Raw genomic sequence first — 20,954 nt, 5'->3', positions numbered from 1 at the left:
GCACCCAAGGACTCCAAAACCCTTGTGTAGAAATTATGTACTGCTATTTGCGTAGACATATTGGCCCTAAATCCATGTTGATTTTTTGTAAATAAATTATGTTTAGCGACAAATGTTAGGATGCGCTCTAGAAAACAGTACTTAAAAATTTAATAACATACCTGATGTTACAACAACTGCACAAAATTTTATCCATCGATGTGTAACACATTGGGCCCATCTTACCCAGTTTCTACGAACTAACACAAATGTTGACTTGCTTCACCATAACACAAATGCTTCACAGTAACACAAATGTTGTCTTGTTTCATCATTCCAAGATATCCATCAATTCCGAGTTGCTAAGCACATAAGCTAATTTTGGCACTCGAAAAAGTAATGTAAACACTATCGGCATAACCTTAATACTAAAATAGGATTTCTGTATTCGGAATCGCTTGGGGCCATGCGGAGAAAGAGCGCATTGCGTACAGCGAACAACGCGAATGACGCTATAGACTACAATAGCCCAGCAATGCAAGGGTTGTAAATTTCAATAATTTTTTTTCTCGGAAACTATAAGGTTTACAAAATTTTTTTACGATATTGACTCCTTTTTTCATGATGCATCATTCCCAATTTTTGGATTGTGGATCACGCTGTATTATATATGTACCTTCAATTAAATTTGTGTCATTTGAGTTCATCAACTGAAATGAGACAAACTAAATTTGGATCATTAATTGAAAGTAAAAATTAAGATACAGATATACAGTTCTCCTTGAGAAAAAAATGACGTCGAGAATTATTGCCAAAAATAATTAACAAGTCCGCCTAAAAAATGTATCAAACAGTCGCCCGAAACCGGAAATACCTTGAAGGTACCACTACCTCGGCTGAAAATACACCACAGACGTCGCATCTGCCCATATTTCTGAATATTGGGACGGCAGGTGCTCCAATCGCGATTATATTATTAAATAAAAATAAATAACGCTATTACGTAACAACTTTTAGTTTTATTCCTTTTAAGACAGTTACGTCCAATTAATAACTGTTTCGAAATAAGGCTGGGACTCGCTGTTATCTTCTCTTAATTAGTTGCATCCTTTAATTGCTAATTTTTATTTTTATTCTGTTTATCCTGTTCTTTAAATTCCTCGGACGGATTATACCGGTCACCGTGTTTTAACACCTTAATCGTACCTTCTGAGATAAATACTATGAAAGAATAATAATAAAACATCTGGTGACCATTCAGAAACAGGAATTGCTTACTGGAATTTGATAATACGGCTACCTTTATTTAGAACGTCATTTTTATGACGCATATTCGTAGATTTTGAATTTGTGTTAAATCATTTATAGGTACAAGAATGCTATTGGATTGCACCTAGTTGTTCCTCTGAAGCATCTGAAACGAATAACAGTGTCTGGATGGCGTACATGCCAATAAATGAATATTTAATTATACATTCCAAATAGTTAATTTGAAATGTAAAAAGAATAGGACCTAGAACGGATCCCCGTGGAACTCCTATATCTGCTTTACACTTGAGATATTTCAGAAATTAAAACTACATTACGAATGTCATATACGGTATATTGTTTAGAATTAAATAGCGACATTATTTTAAGTACGATAGTTAACGTTTAAACTTTAACAATTTAAAATGTCGACATGTATCTAGAACCTTAGGTGTGTGTAGAGGACAATAAATAAATACTAACGCTTTCAAAATCTCTTGAAAACTTATTTGTACCGAATATGCAGTATGTTCAGCTAGAGAAGAACAAAATTCTTTCTATAGTCCAGTTAAATAAGCCTTTAAATCGAAATTTTGGTCAACTTGCCTGAATTTTTGATATGAGTTAGTTTGAAGTATGTTATAACAATAAGTGACAGTAATTTTTTGTTCAACTCCCGGCTAAGGGTGAAAAAAGATAAAACAAAGTTGTTTTTAAAGATAACTCAAAACGGGTAAGGGCTAGAAAAAAAAGTTTCGTATAGAAGTTGTAAAGCATACAATTCTACATAAAAATGACCTCTCTACTTTTTCTTGTGTTATTAAAATTAACACAGTTAGGGAGGCTATAAGTTAAGGGAAGATTTCAGAAATTCAAAAAAATCATAACAAGCAGAAAAACGAATGAATTTTGTAATTTTTTTTTCGATCTACTCTAAAAAAATTAACATTTCTTTTCAGAGAAATAGATATATTTTTTAATTTTTAATAAGAAAGTTATAACAATTTCAAATTTGTTGTTCACCCCCCTAAACAGAGATTTTAACGAAAACCTCGAAACAGGTCAATTTAATTTTGTCAATTTGTTTACATAAATCATATTTTTAATTCTTTTTGAGTAAATATGATTTTTTTATAAATAAAAAATATAGTTTTTCTGAAATAAAAAATAAGGGTAGCAACCCCCAAACACGGAATCACTTGCGAAATATTTGTTTTTTATCATAAGTAATTTCCATTTTGTTTCATTTCAAAATATTGATTAGAACCCCAGAAATTTTGAAAAAACTGTTTTGGGGGGCGAACTTTGAGGGTGTATTTCACCCCGTAAATATGTTTTTCCGCCGATAAAAAAAATACGTGTCTCTTTACATTTTTTAGAGTAGATTTAAAAAAAAAATACAAAATTCATTCGTTTTTCTGCTTGTTATGATTTTTTTAAATTTCTGAAATCTTCCCTTAACTTCTAGCCTCCCTAACTCTGTTAATTTTAATAGTACAAGAAAAAGTCAAGATGCCATTTTTATGTAGAATTGTATGCTTTACAACTTTTATAAGAAACTTTTTTTTCTAGCCCTTGCCCCTTTTGAGTTATCTTGAAAAAGTCCTTTGTTTTATCTTTTTTCACCCTTGGCCGGGGGTTGAACAAAAAATTACTGTCACTTATTGCTATAATATACCTCAAACTAACTCATCAAAAATTCAGGCAAGTTGACCAAAATTTCGATTTAAAGGCTTATTAAATTGGACTACCAGTCCAAAAGCTTTGTGTAATTTAACGTCTGACATCAATTTTACATACTAAAATAGAGTGTTTCTCAATTAATATAATGTAGCGCACAACTTCGCATTTTTTAGTAAAACGATCGGGGAAATAAATCATCACCTAATTAAAACAGTAATAGATTATAATCGCTACATTCCATACAGTAATCTAGTGTTACCAATTCGTCCAATTAGTTTTTAGGCAAAATCTACACGAAATGTGTTCAGAAGACTGGCCCCATATCATACACCAGATCAAAATGGTTTATAAAAGAAAAGACTTTTAAACAGTTTGTAATTTGTTTAGTTCGGCCTGTTTGTAAAGGGACCTTTTATCTACTCGTGAAAAATGCCAAGGCGCTATAATGAGGAGGCAGATTTCATCATGGGCTACTTTCAGTATTGGAAAATCGTTGAGCTATGTTTCTAAATTGATGGGCCCATTAAAAAGTATATCTGAAAATCATTCTTATTAAAAATGCAGCGCACCTTATTAACGTGGATCTTATTTGTTCGTGATAAATACCTTGATTATTCTCAAGTTAACTTTAATAAATGCATGTGAAATGAATATTTTAATTTTAATTCAATATACAGGGTGCAACTTTTTAGGGTTTCTCATATTTTTAAGGAAATATAGTTAAGATGTCCCAGACTCGATTTTCAAGAAAATTTCTTAATATTTTTATGCATTTAAGAGAGTTTCTTTCATTCTTGACTGGATTTGATTCTTAATTTTTTTTTAAAGCTAAATCCAGTGACCAATATTTTTCTATAATTTTTGGATTTATCTCCTTAAAGGAACAAAAAAAGTTCATATAAACATAGTTTTGCTGTTTGTAATTTTCCAGATTTATGGTAAATTTGGCGTTTTAAGTTTCTATCATATTAGAAATTTTTGAAAAATTTATTCTTAAAAATATTAAGAATAATACAGAGTAAATTATTCTATAACATCAGTTGTAATGTAACACACTCGTCCAGAAGATCAGGGAAACCCCAGAATGAAAGGAAGTGCAGAACTATTATAAACCTAAGCTAAAAGAAAAGTTTCCAGATCAGTTATATCTAATAATCTAATAATCAAATCATACCTCTCTGAAAAAATTCTGTCAAGTTAGAATTAACTCCTCATATCAAATTATATAATCAGGAGTACCACAAGGTAGTACGTTGGGACCACATTTTTACTTATTATATACCGCAGATGTTTGACTTACTGATTAAACTTACACCGCAGATGACATGGCTCAGCAACCCCCAAAAAAGATATAACGGTCTCTAATAATCTGCATAATCATATAAATCTTTTGGAGCTCTGAATGAACAAATGTGGAATAAAGCCCTGGAATCCACAACTTTGAAGCCTAAATGCTGGTTCCGATATGTTGACGACACCTTCATCATCTGGGCCCACGGAAGCAAAACCGTAGCGGATTTCCTGGATATATCAATGGGATACATCCAGATATCCAGTTTACCATGGAAGTAGAGAAAAACGCCGCTCTTCCCTTCTTGGATGTTTTGGTGGAGAGGAAACCAGATGACACTTTAGGACATCGAGTATATAGGAAGCCAACTCACACAGACAGGTATCTGAATGCACAGTCCCAACAACACCCAGCCCAAAAACAGGGGATCATAAATACCTTGATTCATCGAGCGCGGATCATCAGCGAGCCAAGACACCTGGCCGAAGAACTAGAACACCTACGCACGGCCTTGAGAGGGAATGGCTACAGGGCGAGAAATATAGAACGAGCTAACAGAAGGAGACATACACCCATTGAGAGACAGGAGTACTTAGCGACGACGTATCTACCTTACGTGAAAGGTTGTAAAGATAAAATCGGGCGTCTTTTTAAGAAGAGGAATATCAACACAGTATTCCGTACTGTAAGGAAGGTGGCGGCAGCGTCTCCAAAGACCTGCAACAACGACCAGCTCCAGGGCCCCGGTGTGTACAGTATTCCTTGCTCTTGCGGAAAGGTCTACATAGGACAAACAGGAAGGCACATCAACACGAGGTTAAAGGAAAACAAAAGTCACCTCAAAAATAACAACACAGTGAATCTGAGTGAAGCCAACATGGTGGTGAGAGAGAGAAGATTTGGGCCCCGACTATACAGAGAAGCTTTAGAAATTTACAGAAATCCGAACAACTTCAACAGAGATAGTGGCGTGGATCTGCCAGGTATATGGAAGAGAGTAATTCGTGAAAGCTCGAACATCAACAACGCGTACGAGGTCACCCACCGGAACATCATGGACCAGTGACCACGTCAAATATAAATAGTGACAGAACTAGTAGATCTCCAGTTTCAGAGTAACTTCTGAAGAAGAGAGCGATATGTCTCTGGAAACGTCAAGTGTTATAAACCGACAATGTGGCACCACCATTAGCAAACAGTTCCACAACTAATGTCATCTGATCTTCAACCCAATTACTATTACTCTACCTTTATACATTGAGTATATTACATATAAAAATAAATAGAAGATACTTCCTGTAATGAACAATTTTTTATTAAAGTAAAGCTCTACTGATTTTACCTTTGGTTGCCGTATGAGCATTGTTATCTGGGACATCCTGTATATTATAAGTTATTTGCAAATATTCAATCTAATAGTATGTTGAGAAATGAGGAAATTTAAAACAGTAGCTTTACTACAGTTGTTACTACCACACACTGAAAAATTGGTTCTAAAACAATTATTATTTATTGCAATTGGAAAGCAAACCTCTTTAAGTGCTACATTGTATTTATAAAAAGTGATATTTATGACATAATTTCTTGGATAATTAACTCCCCGATGATTCTATTTTGGGAAATTTTCACTTCACTTTTACTCAAGATAAGTTTAATTAAAAATAATTGGCCAAATAAAAGTGTAGGTACTATTAAATATTCCACGCCAATCTCCAAAAAGACAAAAAGTAAATTGATCTTCTGCGGTCCTTTCTCCCACGAATAAATTGAAAAAATGGGCCGCTACCAAATAAAGTAAGTATATCCGCAACATTTAAATGTGCCCAAATCAATTAAAGTTTTATCGATTTGTTCGGCTGAGGTGCTATCATTAATATCGGAATGCGCGCGTCCATCAAAGCCAACATTAAAATATCTGGAGTGTCGATCAGGCTCGGAGCCGAGATAAACTACTACGGCAAGGTCCAGTAAGACCTCTTTCAGTGGCAGTTAGCACAAACTGTAATTAGAAATGCATCTAGTTTTGTACATCGTCAACTAAGACAGAGGTATTTTCTCTCATTGAGTAAATGTCACAGCATTCCAAAGTAATAGAAGAAAATAAACGGGGATTATTAAATCTTTGCAAAATCGTAAAGGTAGGTTAGTTGCTATGTAAAATCTGTACAATTTCAGGGTATTTTAAGCACATACATTTTTTTTGGATCCTACATAGTCCTCAACAACAAGCGGTCGATGTTGCAAAAAATGCAACTCATTGTGAATTTTCAGTGCATAAGTTGATAGTGGTTTTATTGGATTCAAAATGTATTTCTTTTAATAAACAAAGTACACTCCGTACAGTGTTTGTTTAGATAGAATTCCAAGAAAGGAATAAGCCAACAAATTTCTGTTATTGGAATTACTGTAACAATTTACTTCCGCAGGGGTTTGCCTTGAAATTTGCCGTCAATGTTTTTCTACCTCGGGTGTCTAATGCGGTTAATCCCAAGAAAGTGATGCAGGGGTCTTCTTGGAATTCTATCTCAACAAATATCGTACGACCTGATTAGAAATATATTCTCCTTTACTGTTTGCTATTGTCTCCCAACGATCTGACAGGTATTCTATTTCACGCTAGAAGAAATCTGGTGGTTTAAAAGTGAAATAATCACCATACCTGTTTTGAAGTGCGACGTCATCATTAAAGGAGATTCCTGGCATAGTTGTTCCATAGAAAACGTAAAAGATGGTAATCTGATAGAGTAAAACCAGAAGAATAGGGTGACTGCGGAATAGTACATTTCCCGAATGTTAGTACCGACTGTCACCGCTTTGTTAGTGGTGAATTTTAGTAAATAAACGGGAGTATATCTGTTGTCTGTGGTTGTCTTGTCAATACCCCTGGTTTATACTTTCCTCCACTACAATTACCCGGACGGCGACTTTTTGTGTGACTTCCGAGTTCACACGCAGAAAGTTTGTGACAATGTAAAGGTGTCATTTTTGTACCAATAATAATCTGATACGAAAAAACCGTCAGTTGACGAAATAAATGATGTCGAGGTAGCAAACAGGCGAAGATGTTGACACGCTGATTTGTGTTTTTGCTCGAAACACGCGGCAACCATATAGCCAATTTTTTAACTTTGCCTATGTAACACAAATGTATTGCGGTCGACTTGTCACAATCCATCATACTGATCTATATCTAGATTGATGGAAAGCGTTCAAAGAATCTTCATTATCCGGATGGTCTTCCTGAAAGTGAAAAATACTTCATGTTAAAATGGCCTCATTTCAGACTAGAGAACAATTCTCCACACTGTACTTCACCCAAGGTGTTTTCAAAACATATCAAGAAAAAATTATACAATTCGCCACCAGGCAAGCTTCCACACATTAAAAATGAACGCATTTATAATTAATGAAATGAAATGAATATATTTACATTTCTGCAAACATCCTGAAATATATTTCAAAAAAGTGTGCACATTTAAACCATTTTACTATATTTAATGTAAAAAATATATGTAGGGTTACATCAATTTTGCCGAAAATTAAGAATCGCCTTATAATTCGAAAACAATAAAACAGCAAAAGACACCACTCTGTATATATTTCCACCACATACACCTAGAATCACACCAACAGCCACACCAACTGCATTTGTTTACAACAATAATAATTTTTTCCAATTTTCCCTTTCTTGCTTTCGAAAACCATATATTGATTTACTGGCTCTACACACAAGGTAACTGAGAAAACTTTGTAGTTGGCACGCTAAGTTCCCTTATAGTGCACTTGAACATACAACAGGGTCTTATACAGAATAGCCGAAGTTCAGAAGCTCATCATTTTCCTCCCTATTGTCATCCCCGTAATCGTGGAATGCCCTATTCTTCGACGCAGAAAGGTCTAACCTCGGATCTAACCTACACGACGACAACAAATCACTCCGATCGGACCAGACCTGCGCCCAGAGGTCGCGAATGACATTTATTACAGTTTCAAAATTTATACGATAATGTCTAATTTTGACTTTTAGTATTGTTTAAAACTGTGATATTTAATTAATGCTATCTAATTTTGATTCAAAATACAGTGAAGATCTTTAAAGATGAGAATTTTGCAATAGTAATAAAAGAACAATGTAATTTTATTATATTTATAAATCTAAAAAATATGTATATAGTTTTCCTGATGTACGATCGTCGAACGATATCTAAGAAAGTACTGATTCGAAAAATTTGAAAATTTGGCAACACGGCAATCTCCCTGAGGCGAACACAACTAAAATATCTAGAACTCTCCAGCACTTCCGGTTATAACGGAAATTTAAACCAACTTCGTTATTTTAATAGATTTCAAGACATAAATTTGTTCCAGGAAATTAATATCAAGCTTTTCGATATTCGTAAAGAACTTAAACAATGCTAACTTATGATATGTATATCTTTAAATTCAAAAAAAATATATTATACCAAGCGTTTCATTTCCGCTGCTACATTTTAGCAAAGTAAAATAGCTATAACTTTCTTAACTTAAATGGAACACCCTGTACTTTATTGCTCTGTCTTGTACACATCGAAATTCTCTTTCAAGCCATATAAGCATTGTTAGGGTTGCGATCACTACTTTTGAAGATATTTACAAGTTTCTACTATTTTGGCAGTTTTCATCATATCTGGAGTGTTATCAAACCTGCCTTTGACATGAAAATGTTAAAAATATCAAAAGTCGCTTGGCTTGTGTACAATATTGTTATGTGTCGTGTCACAACTATAATTCTAATAATGCCTGTGCGTTTAAATTACTCAAACGAAGATTATTATTTTAAATTACACAAAGCGAAACTAAAATCTTCCGTAAAATCCGAAAATACAATAATGTACAAGGTGTCCCATTTAAAATAACGAAATTGTTGTCGACGTCCGGTATAACCGGAAGTGCTGGAAAGTTCTAGATATTTTAGTTGTGTTCGCCCTAGGGACATTGCCATGTTGCCAAATTTTCAAATTTTCCGAATCAGTACTTTCCTAAATATGGATCGATGCAGTTCCTGGTGGGACATCCTGTATAGGTATTACATATCATGAGTTTAATACAAACAGGGTTTCAGTATCTCAATATTTCATGAACATGAAAGTACCACAAATTCTATAAGTCAATTTATGCACACATACAGTGTGTCCCAGAAGTAACGCAAAAAATTCGTATTTTATTTTGTGTTGCGTTTTCACAAAAAGCTAAAACACGTCAATTAGTAAATAAGAATTGTCATTTTGTCACGTTGCTTAAACCTTTTTTGCGCTATGTTTCATAAACCTATGACGTCATCGACATTTTTTTAAATAGCACTACCTAATTTTTTAAGCACAAATGAATAGTCCTTTTGAAGGGAAATACGTCGATATAGGGTTTGGCCTACTTTACTTTAACAGGAGCGAAAAAGAAGCCAATGACTGGAATGGAAATGGTTTAAAATAACAACAAATGTAGGTATCATAAACTGATGCGAGAACAGTGCCACAGTAAAAAATGGAAATTTGGGGATGTTTTGTGTTTTGGTTGATTGTAGGTGCGTTTTTATGTATTGATATGTTGGCGTTTTCGGCGATACGACGAATGGCAATGTGTGGATTTTCAGTGACAGCTAAACATAACATTTTGCCTATCATTTTCTGTCACTGTCGTTGGCCTTGTAGATCTAGACAGATTTCTAACATGGCCAGCGTCTTCAAATTTGGATACTAATCTGCATACTGTACACGGAGGTATTGGTTGTTCTGGATACTATCCTATCTCCGTATCCAACCATAATTATGATTTCAGTTCTTTGTTTCTCATTTAAACACAACACCATCGTAATGTAAAGTTATGGTATTTGTAACTGTCACAATGATATGAGGCACTATTGCATTCGCTAACTGTCGTCTTCAGAACAATGCCTACATTAGCCACTGATCGGGTGTACCTACCCAATCTACATAAAAACATGTGCCTACAATCAACCAAAACAGATTTTTTGCTATATCACTGTTCGCGCATAAGTTTGTGATACCTATTTTTGTTATTAATTCAAACCATGTTCATTCAAATCGTTGGCTTTTTTTTCGCACCTGTCAAACTAAAGTAGGCCAAACCCTATATCGACGCATTTCCCTTCAAAAGGGCTATCCATTTATGCTTAAAAAATTAGGTAGTGCTATTTAAAAAAAATGTCGATGACGTCATAGGTTTATGAAACATAGCGCAAAAAAGGTTTAACCAACGTGACAAAACGACAATTCCAATTAACTAATTGACGTGTTTTAGCGTTTTTGTGAAAACTTAACACAAAATAAAATATGAATTTTTTGCGTTACTTCTGGGACGTACTGTATTTTAGGTTCTAGAATTAAATCGTAAGAAATGTATAAATAACATAACATAACATATAAATATACTTACAAATCACCTCCACTATATTTATTTTTCGAAAAATTTCTGTTTTAATTAAGGGGATAGATGTGACAAAAAGATTATTAATAAAAGTTTTTCAGAAGATACCAAAAGTATTTAGAGAATATTGACCGTGACAACACCAATTTCAGGAAACATGAAAAATAATATTTTGTGTTATAAACGGACTTAATTTCGTCTTCAAATAATAAGCCTGGCTAGTTACGTTTACATCAGACTGTACAATTGAAAGGTTATATTTATACCATTTATTCCTACCGTGGGAAAGTCGTTTAATCTATGCAAGTAGTGATCATACAGTTACCAATTTATCTATATCTGTAAATAGGAATAAAGTAAATAGTGAAAACTCGTAAAAGAAGACACCTACCTTCTCGAAATGCGCTGCAACCAATAATCATCTTAATTAAGAATGTAAGAAACCTTTCAGAATTATTTGTTTTGAAATCCTTGGTGATGATTACTGTTAATGGCAGGCCTTCCAAAAGAAGCCAAGCCTTTGGCGTTTCGAGAATATGGAAGTTATAAGAAGACACAACATATTTCAACTGAAGAAAATATAATCATCAATCTTACTTCAAATAATTATTTAATAATAATTTGTAAGAGTGATTTCGGTAGCGATGCTAGTGCTGTTAAGATATTACTAATTACGTTCTGAATTATTCATGGCATCTTGAGACTGTAATTATTGGTTAGGGGGATCAGCAATTGAGAATGGCGTAATTTTACAGCTGCAAAATCAATGCCATTACGCAAAATATTTTCTCTATCGAGAGTAAATATATTTAAATAGGTCCATTTTGTTTGTTGATATTGAAAATGCAAAAATAGGAAACAAGATTCCAGTTTCCTGATTAGTTTTTTAATATATTCATCTCCAAACTGCAAAAGGCTTTGCTATAATTGACTGTATTATTGTACAAGTAGGAATACGCAACTGACAATCGGTATAATTTTTTAGAAATAATTTGGAACTAACCTAACAGCATAATATCAAGAGCATCACTATCGTTTGCATCTGTAATATAGATTTGCAATAAATACTAGTACAGATTTTTGCCAGCTGATTCTCATGGTACCCCTCTCTTGATGATATGAATATTTTAGAAATTATGTCTGAGACTTTATCTGAAATTCTTTTTTGTAGCAGTGCTATTTTGAAGAGGAGGAATCAACTTTTTCATTCTCAGATTAAGATTTTACCAACCTAAATATTTGATGATATCATTACATCTTGTTGACTTTAGGAAGATAACAGATCTCTTTAGAAGGTGATTGAATTTTATTTCACCTCATTAATTTTCTTGAACAATTCTGCATAATTTTAATGCAACATTGTCTCAGGTTAATATTTCTGTCAACTGGAGTTTTCGGTATAGAAAATAGTTTACAAATGTCTCATTGAATGCTCTTGATCTTAGAATGAAAATAGATCTCTTCAAAGGGTGCCTCAATATTTTCCTCACTTTGGTTCTACTTTTTAAATAATTTTGCTCGATTTCATTCCAGTATCCCTTCAAGAATATACAGGGATGGCCAGAAGTACGGAATAAAATTCATATCTTTTGAAAGAGTTAATTTTTTTTAAAACGCCGAAACACGTTAACTGATTTTGATTTTTTCCCATCTTTCGGTTATATAATAATTAATTTTTCTTCAACCCCCTAACGCCCAGCTACCCCTACTTTTTTTTNGAACCTTAGATTTCTAACTGGACATTGCAGTGCAAGGTAACATTTGAGTAAAATTGACCTGATAGAAAACCGTCAGATTCTGTTAGGAGAAAGAGAAACAAACTATATATTGTGTGAGTGTGTTATGAAGAGAAAACTTAGAAGATGAAAGCTATGTGAGTTAAACAGAGTTAAAGATGTGAATAATAATTAAGGCTAAAGAAAAATATTTCCCCTCCCTTGAATCAATCTGCTCATAATTTTGCCTGTGGTCATGCTATAGCTTCTATTTTGTTAAAAACTGTAAAATTTTGTTTATATTAGTTTTGGATTAATTATTTCTTTTATTAGATTTTTATTAATGAATTTTTTTATACAAACATTAAATGTGATCAATGTGATCATTGTTGTCACTGTTGCAAAGTAAAAAACACTTTTCTTTGTAATTTTGTTTGATAAAAAACATATGAGACCATTATTGAAGACAGTTGGCATTAGTTTGGCGAATTGTCATTAATGAATTAGTTGAAGATTCTAAGATGAACAATAGAACAATTTTGAAGAAGAAACCGATATGTTATTAGTTCTAGAGTTTATTGAAGGAAATTGCAACAGAAGTGTGTGGTGCATCATCAAAGATATCCGAATTGTCCAAATCCAATCTATCAAACTTTCGGAAATATTGAAATATCAAAAAACTGGCCAGTTTGAAATTAACAAAATTAATGTCTGACGTCCTCATCAAGTTTGAACACCCATTGTGGAAGAAAGAAATCCTCAAATTTATCCTTCTCATGTTAATTCACTTCAACAACTTCTACCTCTTAGTCCTGACGCTCATCTTCAATTCTCGCAGACTATTCACCAATGCACAGCTGTAGATGTGCTACAATTAGCATATTTACACATATGAAAATTAAAACATGTTCAAGGAGAATGTAGTATAAATGTGTAGATTGGTTTTTTGAGTAACTTTCTTTCTCTTCTTTCTTAGATCAATAGTCTTCTTGGCAACAGTTAGTTAGATTTTCTACAAAATACTCTGCATTACCCAGGTAGATTGATAAGCAGGACTTAAATCCCTGTGATTTTTTTTTTCATTTAGAGGCCCTTAAAACAGAAAGTGTACTATGTGATTATTATTAACAGTCTATTAAAATATTTTATTTTGAATCGAAAATGCATTAGTAATGTTCTGATCAAAGAATAAATAAAAAAATATTTACCTAAAAGCCAAATATAAGAATAGTGCAGGAGGGGAAAAAATAAAGTCATCAGCAGATTAGTTTAAGGAAGAGGGTATTTTTCATTGTTCTATTAATTCAATTACTTCGTTTACTATGTTATAAAGCAATATCTATGTGGAAGTATTAGTGTACCAAATTTCAATAAAATCTAAGAAGGTGTTTCAAAGTTATTTGGAGAAAAAAAAAAAATTTTATTTGTTAATTTCCTCTAGCGGCTAAACGAAGTAACTTAGGATGGAGATAATTTTAGTTAAATCTACTTACTACTATAGGAAGCTGCTGTAACTCCATGTTCCATTAATATTGAGACACTCTCTATATTCAGAGTGTGACTATTTGTTAGTTTTTTGTCCTATTTTTGCTACTTCATGTTTCGCTTTTTAAGTTAAACTATTTATGACGGTTATTTTTTAATTTTGTTATCTCTTTCAATAGAAATATTCTCTTCTGAAGATTTGTGTGTTGAATGATGCACTATCTTTATAAACCTATCTATCAGACGTACTTTGACCTACATAAAGTCTTGGCATCATGTTTTTTTTTGCATGCATTTAGTGAACTATATTGCAATCTGTGTTACAGATTGTTAATCGCCTCGGTAATTATTATTCCATTATTTAACTTCATACACGTGGTAGTATACCATTATTTGGAAATCTGAATATGAACTATTTGTACACAACCAAGTATAATAACATCGAGAGAGATTATTAGAGATAAGTATGATACATCCGCACATACATATTAATATTACATCTACATAATGTTTCTTAGAACTCCTTAGTACGCTCTGCCAGCAATTTCGCGGCCTTGAAATAGACTATGTTATGAGGGTACCGGTGTGGCTTTTTCCTGACATGCCAGTGCAACACGCAGAAGTGAATAAAAATAAAATGGTAATGTCTGGAAAAACTCTGCGCGACCATAGGGGCGATATAATGTCTTGCTTATTATATCTCCATAAGCAGAAAATTGCCGGTGCAATGCCAGTCACGAAAACGACAGAACAATAGAAAGTGAGAGGAAGACTGCAAGATTTGTTATCTGTGACGAGAAAAATATTACTGGGTGATTCTTCGTAAATATTTATTGGTAAAAATAATTCACATAGCTGCATGTTAATTCAATGGATGCTTTGGTTAATGACCCTGATAATCCGATGGACCAGTTACTCCTAATCACAACACGTGCCGTTATGCATAACCTCCAGTAATTATAAATTACAGGAGCAGTGTTACGTAATACAGGATGTCACAAATTCGTAGGCCAAGATGTTAACCACAGGTAGACAAGGCGGTATCTGTTTTGGTTTGGGTGAATCGTATGTATATCCACGGAGATTTTTGGCTTTTTGGCTTTCAAATATCACTAGAAAATGAAAATTTTTCTATGCGCATAAAAAAAACGTGGGCTTAACTTTTGGCGGCACAATATGTTAAAAAAAATCGAATAATGTCATATTTTTCTTCCTATTTAATTATGTATCACTTCAAGAGTTGATTTTAGGCGAAAATGGAAAAGGAAAAAAATGTTTGTAATTAAATTTTTTACAAAACATGACTAGTTACAAATCGAACGAATCATGATTATTATGGTAAAAATCGAAAAAATCGCAAAAATGGGGTTAGAAAACAATATCTTTTAGGGAATATTTTTGGGGTATTTAAATTGGGTATAGGACCTTTATACTTGGCTCAAGAAAACTTCATGTTATGTAGAATCATCACACCAAATTTCATTAAAATCGGTTCCATAGATTTTGCATAAGAATTTTGCAATCCAGATTTTGAAAAAAAAATTGCAAATTTTCAAAATTTTGCACAGCAAAAACCAAGGCCTTTAGATACTTGAAAATTTAACCACATATAAAAGGTCTCTAAAGCTTTCAAACCTTTTTTGAAAATTTCGAATCCGTCAATTAGGAGAGCTCTGGCGCTTGTTTAAACATTGGCCGAATTTTTGTACTTATAAACAATTAGAATAACTTTGTGAATATTCAATCAAATCAAATTTTTTAAAGCAGGTTTTAAAAGTTCTTGGAAAGACGCTTCTTTAAAAAAAAACAGATCGATTGATCAATTAGTTACGTAGTTATAGCCGATTCAATTTCGAGCAGGCCGAAGCGGCCGCGCTCTCTGCTTCCCCCACCACCACCACCCGTACGATTTTATTGAATTTCTCGCTTGCATAAATAACTTTAAACACGTTTTAAAGTAGGTTGCCAATGAAGAAAAGTATTGTAATCTTAGACCTGGTAAGTACTCGGAATACCAAAGGTATTTTTCGAAAAATTAGCCCGGATGTCCCAGTACATTTAGTGTAAATGACGGCTATAACTACGTAACTAATTGATCAATCGTTCCTTTTTTTTTTTTTAAAGAAGCGTCTTTCCAAGAACTTTTAAAACCTGCTTTAAAAAATTTGATTTGATTGAATATTCACAAAGTTATTCTAATTGTTTATAAGTACAAAAATTCGACCAATGTTTAAACAAGCGCCAGAGCTCTCCTAATTGACGGATTCGAATTTTTCAAAAAAAGTTTGAAAGCTTGAGAGCCCTTCTATATGTGATTAAATTTTCAAGTATCTAAGGGCCTTGGTTTTTGCTGTGCAAAATTTTGAAAATTTGCAAATTTTTTTTCAAAATCTGGATTGCAAAATTATTATGCAAAATCTATCGAACCGATTTTGATGAAATTTGGTGTGATGATTCTACATAACATGAAGTTTTCTTGAGCCAAGTATAAAGGTCCTATACCCAATTTAAATACCCCAAAAAAATTTCCTAAAAAGTATTGTTTTTTAACCTCATTTTTGCGATTTTTTCGATTTGTACCATAATAATCATGATTCATTCGATTTGTAACTAGTCATGTTTTGTAAAAAATTTAATTACAAACATTTTTTTCCTCTTCCATTTTCGCCTACAATCAACTCTTGAAAAGATACAAAATTAAATAAATTTTCATTTTCTAGTGATATTTAAAAGCCAAAAAGCCAAAAATCTCCGTGGATATATGATTCACCCAAATATGGCTTTTTGAAACAGATACCGTCTGGACTAAGGTTACTTTGGCGAAAATTGGACTCATTATGACATTTTCAATATACACCTTCTCATCTAGATACAGAATGATAAAGTAAGATTTTAACAACATAATTCAGAATTCGAATTTTGTACACGTTTATTAAGTTATACGATCACACATTTAAAAATATTGAATTTCAAGCGGTTGTACCCATCAGTCTCCTACCGTTTTTCCTACAGACCCCTAGGATTAGAATGTACTCTTTCTCAGTTAAAATAGTAATTTTCAATTTTTTTCCTTCTTGTAAAAATTTGAATTCTGGGCTTGGCTTCTGAAATTGTAGCAATTTATTTAATTGTGTCGTATTAACCCGCGTTATATTGAGTAAATTTCCCATTTATTATTTGGTGATGTGCCTTGCTTAAGAGAAGTATACTACTACGATGTCTGATATGTTTTCACACAACATTTATGAAGTCAAATTTGCACTAAATTGTAAAAATTTTTAACAGTTATCATTAAATAAAAATTAAAAGTTATACTTTAGGACTATTGTAAATAAATAATACTTTAGGACTATCTAACTCAGATATACAGGGTATTTGGAAAAGTTGCTACAAAATTTAAGGGGGTGAAAGTAGGACCAAAAATAGTAAAAAAAGTTCCTATAAACATTGGTCCTCCAGAGCACCGTTACCGAGATATGGGCCTCCAAAGGGGTCTCAGAATTTGGATATATATTAAAATAACTTTCTTTCTGATTAGATAACGGAATGAAAATTGTAGGTAATAATCGTACCATAAGGGTCTTTAACTACCATAAGTTTCATCAAAATCGGTTATAAATAAGGATAGTTTTCTAACTACCCTTAACAAAAATTTTTCGATTTTTTTTATTATTTTGAATTATCAAGCAAATAGTATTATAACTATGTCCTGCTACCAACTTCATTCAACTAAATTCACAGGGACTATTAAGCAAATGATGATTTATAAATTACGCTAAAACTGCCATTTTTTAGTTATGAGATTTCAAAAGTAGTAATGACGTGATTCTTTCAAAGTAGGACATGGGGTTTTCCAACAACAGGACGATGCTGATGCTCGGTTTTGAGACTGATTGTTTTTTGAGTTGCCTGACTCAAAATATATAATATTTTGTGAATAAATAATTTTGTTTGTTTTAGAATTCTGATATCGGATACTTCAGCTGGACTAAAATTAAGTATGTTTAAATATTTTCGTCCTCTTTACAAGAAATAGATTTAAAGTAATTATATAAGTAATATGTAAAATTGAGGATTTAATACATTTTAAGGCAAGGAAAATATTTACATTTCAATTTCATACATTATTTGTCATTTGTTCAAATTTTAAATTTTGAAGATGTTTTAATAGACCAGGGCGGATCTGTTCTGAGGTGGATGTGAGAGGGGACAAGCAATTTTTTTCTGGATTACCTTCAGTACAATTCACATAATAAAAGTGTAGACCCCTACATCAATTTACAATTTAGTTTTTTTCAAAAATGATAATTTTAATGTACTATTTTTCTTAATTTTATCTGTATTTAACAACAATTTTTTTAAATTTTTTAAACAAAAATTATTTAAATAATTGTAATAATTATAACTAAATACATTCATAGTATTGAAATAATGTATATACGTAAATTAATTTTTTCATTGAAAAAATGTAATAGCATAGGCTAAAATATACAGTACAGTTAATGCATAAATAATGAACTTTGTTTATATCAAAGTATGTGCAAATTAGACAGTTGGCATTACGATATTCGAATTCCTTGACTCGTGAGACATCGGATTAAAAAAAGATCGAAATTGGTTCATTAGAAGCCGAGATAACGCAATTTATTTCGTACCTTCGCATTTTGAACCTCCAAATTCACTCTCAAAGCTTAAGCACCCTTCCCCACTTTTCATGTTTCCAGTCACTTTTGCGTGCACTTTTTTGCGACCTATGTTACTGATAACTTATGGATATGAAAATTTTTTCCAGCTTAGAACTCGGAAAAACGAATTCACTGGATTATTGCTAAATTGTTTATAAATTAACGGTAAATGCCGATAAACTTTGACCTTATATCTCGAGAACCAATATTCGGAACTTAACTTTTTTTTTAATGAAGCGTCTTTCCGAGTACTTTAAAATTATAATTTTTGGAAAAAACTAAATTACAAATTGATAAATGTAATCTAATGTCTAAAAATAAGAAAAATGAGTGTTAACTTTAAAAATTTACTGTGACCGTCCCAATCAACCGATTTCAATTTTTCAAAAACTATTTGAAAGGTTAATCGGTCTTTTCTATGTGAAAAAAATTTCTAGTATCTAGATGCTTTATTTGAGGCTGTGCAACATTTTGAAAATTCGTAAATGTTTTTTAAACATTTTTTTCAAAAAATTGTTTTGCGAAAACTATAAAACCGATTTTAATGAAATTTGGTGTGTTGTTTTATTATACTGTAAAGTTTTTTTTTACCAAAATTAGAATGCCCTCGGAGCAATTAAAATATTTAAAAAAAATATCCAAAGAACTTGATTATTTTGCCTTTCTTCATCAATTATTGCTATTTTGCAACATCGGTAAGAAATTTAAACATTTTTAACTTAGGAGTATATTGTGCAAAATTCAATTCTAAAACTTTTTTTCCTCCAAAATGCATAGGTTCTAAGATATAAGTAAAAAATTCAGATAAAATAGGTATTTTTAAAAATTATTTAAAACATTTTTACAATTTTGAAAATGTTCCGGACCTCGCCCAGATCTAGGGATTTACACTTTTATTATGTGAGTTGTACTGAAGGTATTCCTGCAAGAATTAGCTTGCCACCTCTTAGATCCAAGAAGTGGGATATTTCGACAGATCCGCCCTGGTCTATAACTAGCTTCTTTTTTATTCCTATATTATTTATTGTAACAGGAATTTAGTTAAAGAATCTTGGAGCATAAAAACATTTTTCTACAAATACGTGATCTTTTAAGCATAGGTAGGCATTATCTATTGGAGCTCTTGTTTGATAGATGCGTAAAAGTAATAGATTTAATGAAATTGTTTTATTTTTGTAACATAAACTAATAAAAATACAAAGGGGATTTCAACATTTTCTTCGGTCCCATATTAATTAAATCATTTTCAATCTGTCCTTTCCATGCATGAGTTTAAATATTCGTCGATTTTTATTTTATTTAATTTTACTGTTGCTAAATACATAACAAAATGTATCATAAAATAAGTAACTTCAGTTATTAATTATATTTAATTTTTAATTTATTTTCTCCTTTAGTTTGTTACTGGAGCAGTCCCAAAAGCCATAAAAATGTACAGATATACTTTTGCAACATTATAAAACCACTAAATAAGTGTTATTATACGGCGACATGGACGCCAGATAACTACGTAACAATTAAATAATAGTCATTAACAACTTACTGCATGCACAAAATTAGTACATGCTTCGCTCATTCTTTCATTAAATTCTCGCAAGACACAAACATCAAAAGATCGGTACCGCCCTAAATGCATTGCGTTAACTATTTTTTTCTCTTTTTTGTAATTGTATAGCATTTACCGGAATCGGCGGGTTCACTGGTAATAATTATAGCTGGAAAATTTCACACCACAAATATTGAACCATCAAGGTGTTACTGAATTTGCATTCCAAATTAACACTGTACATTAAGGAGATAGCATTCAGAAGATAGCAGTTCGCTTAAAACGTTTTCTGTAATTGTATAAAATTTTATTGAAACCATATGTGCGCCCAGGGTAATTATTGAGTAAAATTTCACACCTGAATAAAAAGTTGTGGTCGCGATCTGGAATTAAATTTATTTAATAGCAATAACAGCTAATTTCAGTAGCTTGTTTTCATGAATTTTAAATTTCTCGGTAAAAAGCGCATAATTCGCCGAAATCATTTTGTTTTTTATTTTTTTATGGATATTATATAATTATGTTGAAAGTTTTTTTTTTCCTTACACATTTTCGTAAAGTACATGTAATTTATTTTCGAAATTACTAATAATAGTACTCAGCTAAACTAGGTGAAAGACATTATTAACTTTAGTGCGTTTAAGATTACTTCCTTAACTGGAAAATTTGTAAATGAGACTACTAGTACCAAAAATTTAATATTAGTTTTTGTGATATCCACTACTAAGTAAGAAAGGTTCATAAATAGTAAATATTTAGAATTTTAGTACTTAAAACCACTTTTTATTCACATTTCATAAATATTCAGAGGCATCTAAAATGCATATTTTACATTTGACTTTACGAAAAAGTTTTAATTTTGAACCATTAATTCAGAGTCGGTTCAAGTTTCTGCTCCC

The 20,954-nt window shown here is 32.1% G+C and overlaps 1 protein-coding gene across 1 annotated transcript; it reads left to right on the top strand.

Moving 5' to 3' along the window:
* The first annotated feature begins 4,472 nt into the window (after positions 1-4,472).
* LOC108907984 lies at positions 4,473-5,267 on the top strand. Its single transcript, XM_018711877.1, has one exon. The coding sequence runs from the start codon at positions 4,473-4,475 to the stop codon at positions 5,265-5,267; it is 795 nt and encodes a 264-aa protein (XP_018567393.1).
* Positions 5,268-20,954: the final 15,687 nt, after the last annotated feature.

The sequence above is a fragment of the Anoplophora glabripennis genome, unplaced genomic scaffold (genome assembly GCF_000390285.2).
Source record: "Anoplophora glabripennis isolate ALB-LARVAE unplaced genomic scaffold, Agla_2.0 scaffold11, whole genome shotgun sequence".
NCBI classification, from domain to species: domain Eukaryota; kingdom Metazoa; phylum Arthropoda; class Insecta; order Coleoptera; family Cerambycidae; genus Anoplophora; species Anoplophora glabripennis.
The sequence above is the reverse complement of the archived record's forward strand: the minus strand, read 5'-3'. Positions and strand labels throughout refer to the sequence as shown.

What these genes read in the sequence shown, in the direction of transcription:
- LOC108907984 (XM_018711877.1), top strand. Translation starts at nt 4,473, where the DNA reads ATGGAAGTAGAGAAAAACGCCGCTCTTCCCTTCTTGGATGTTTTGGTG.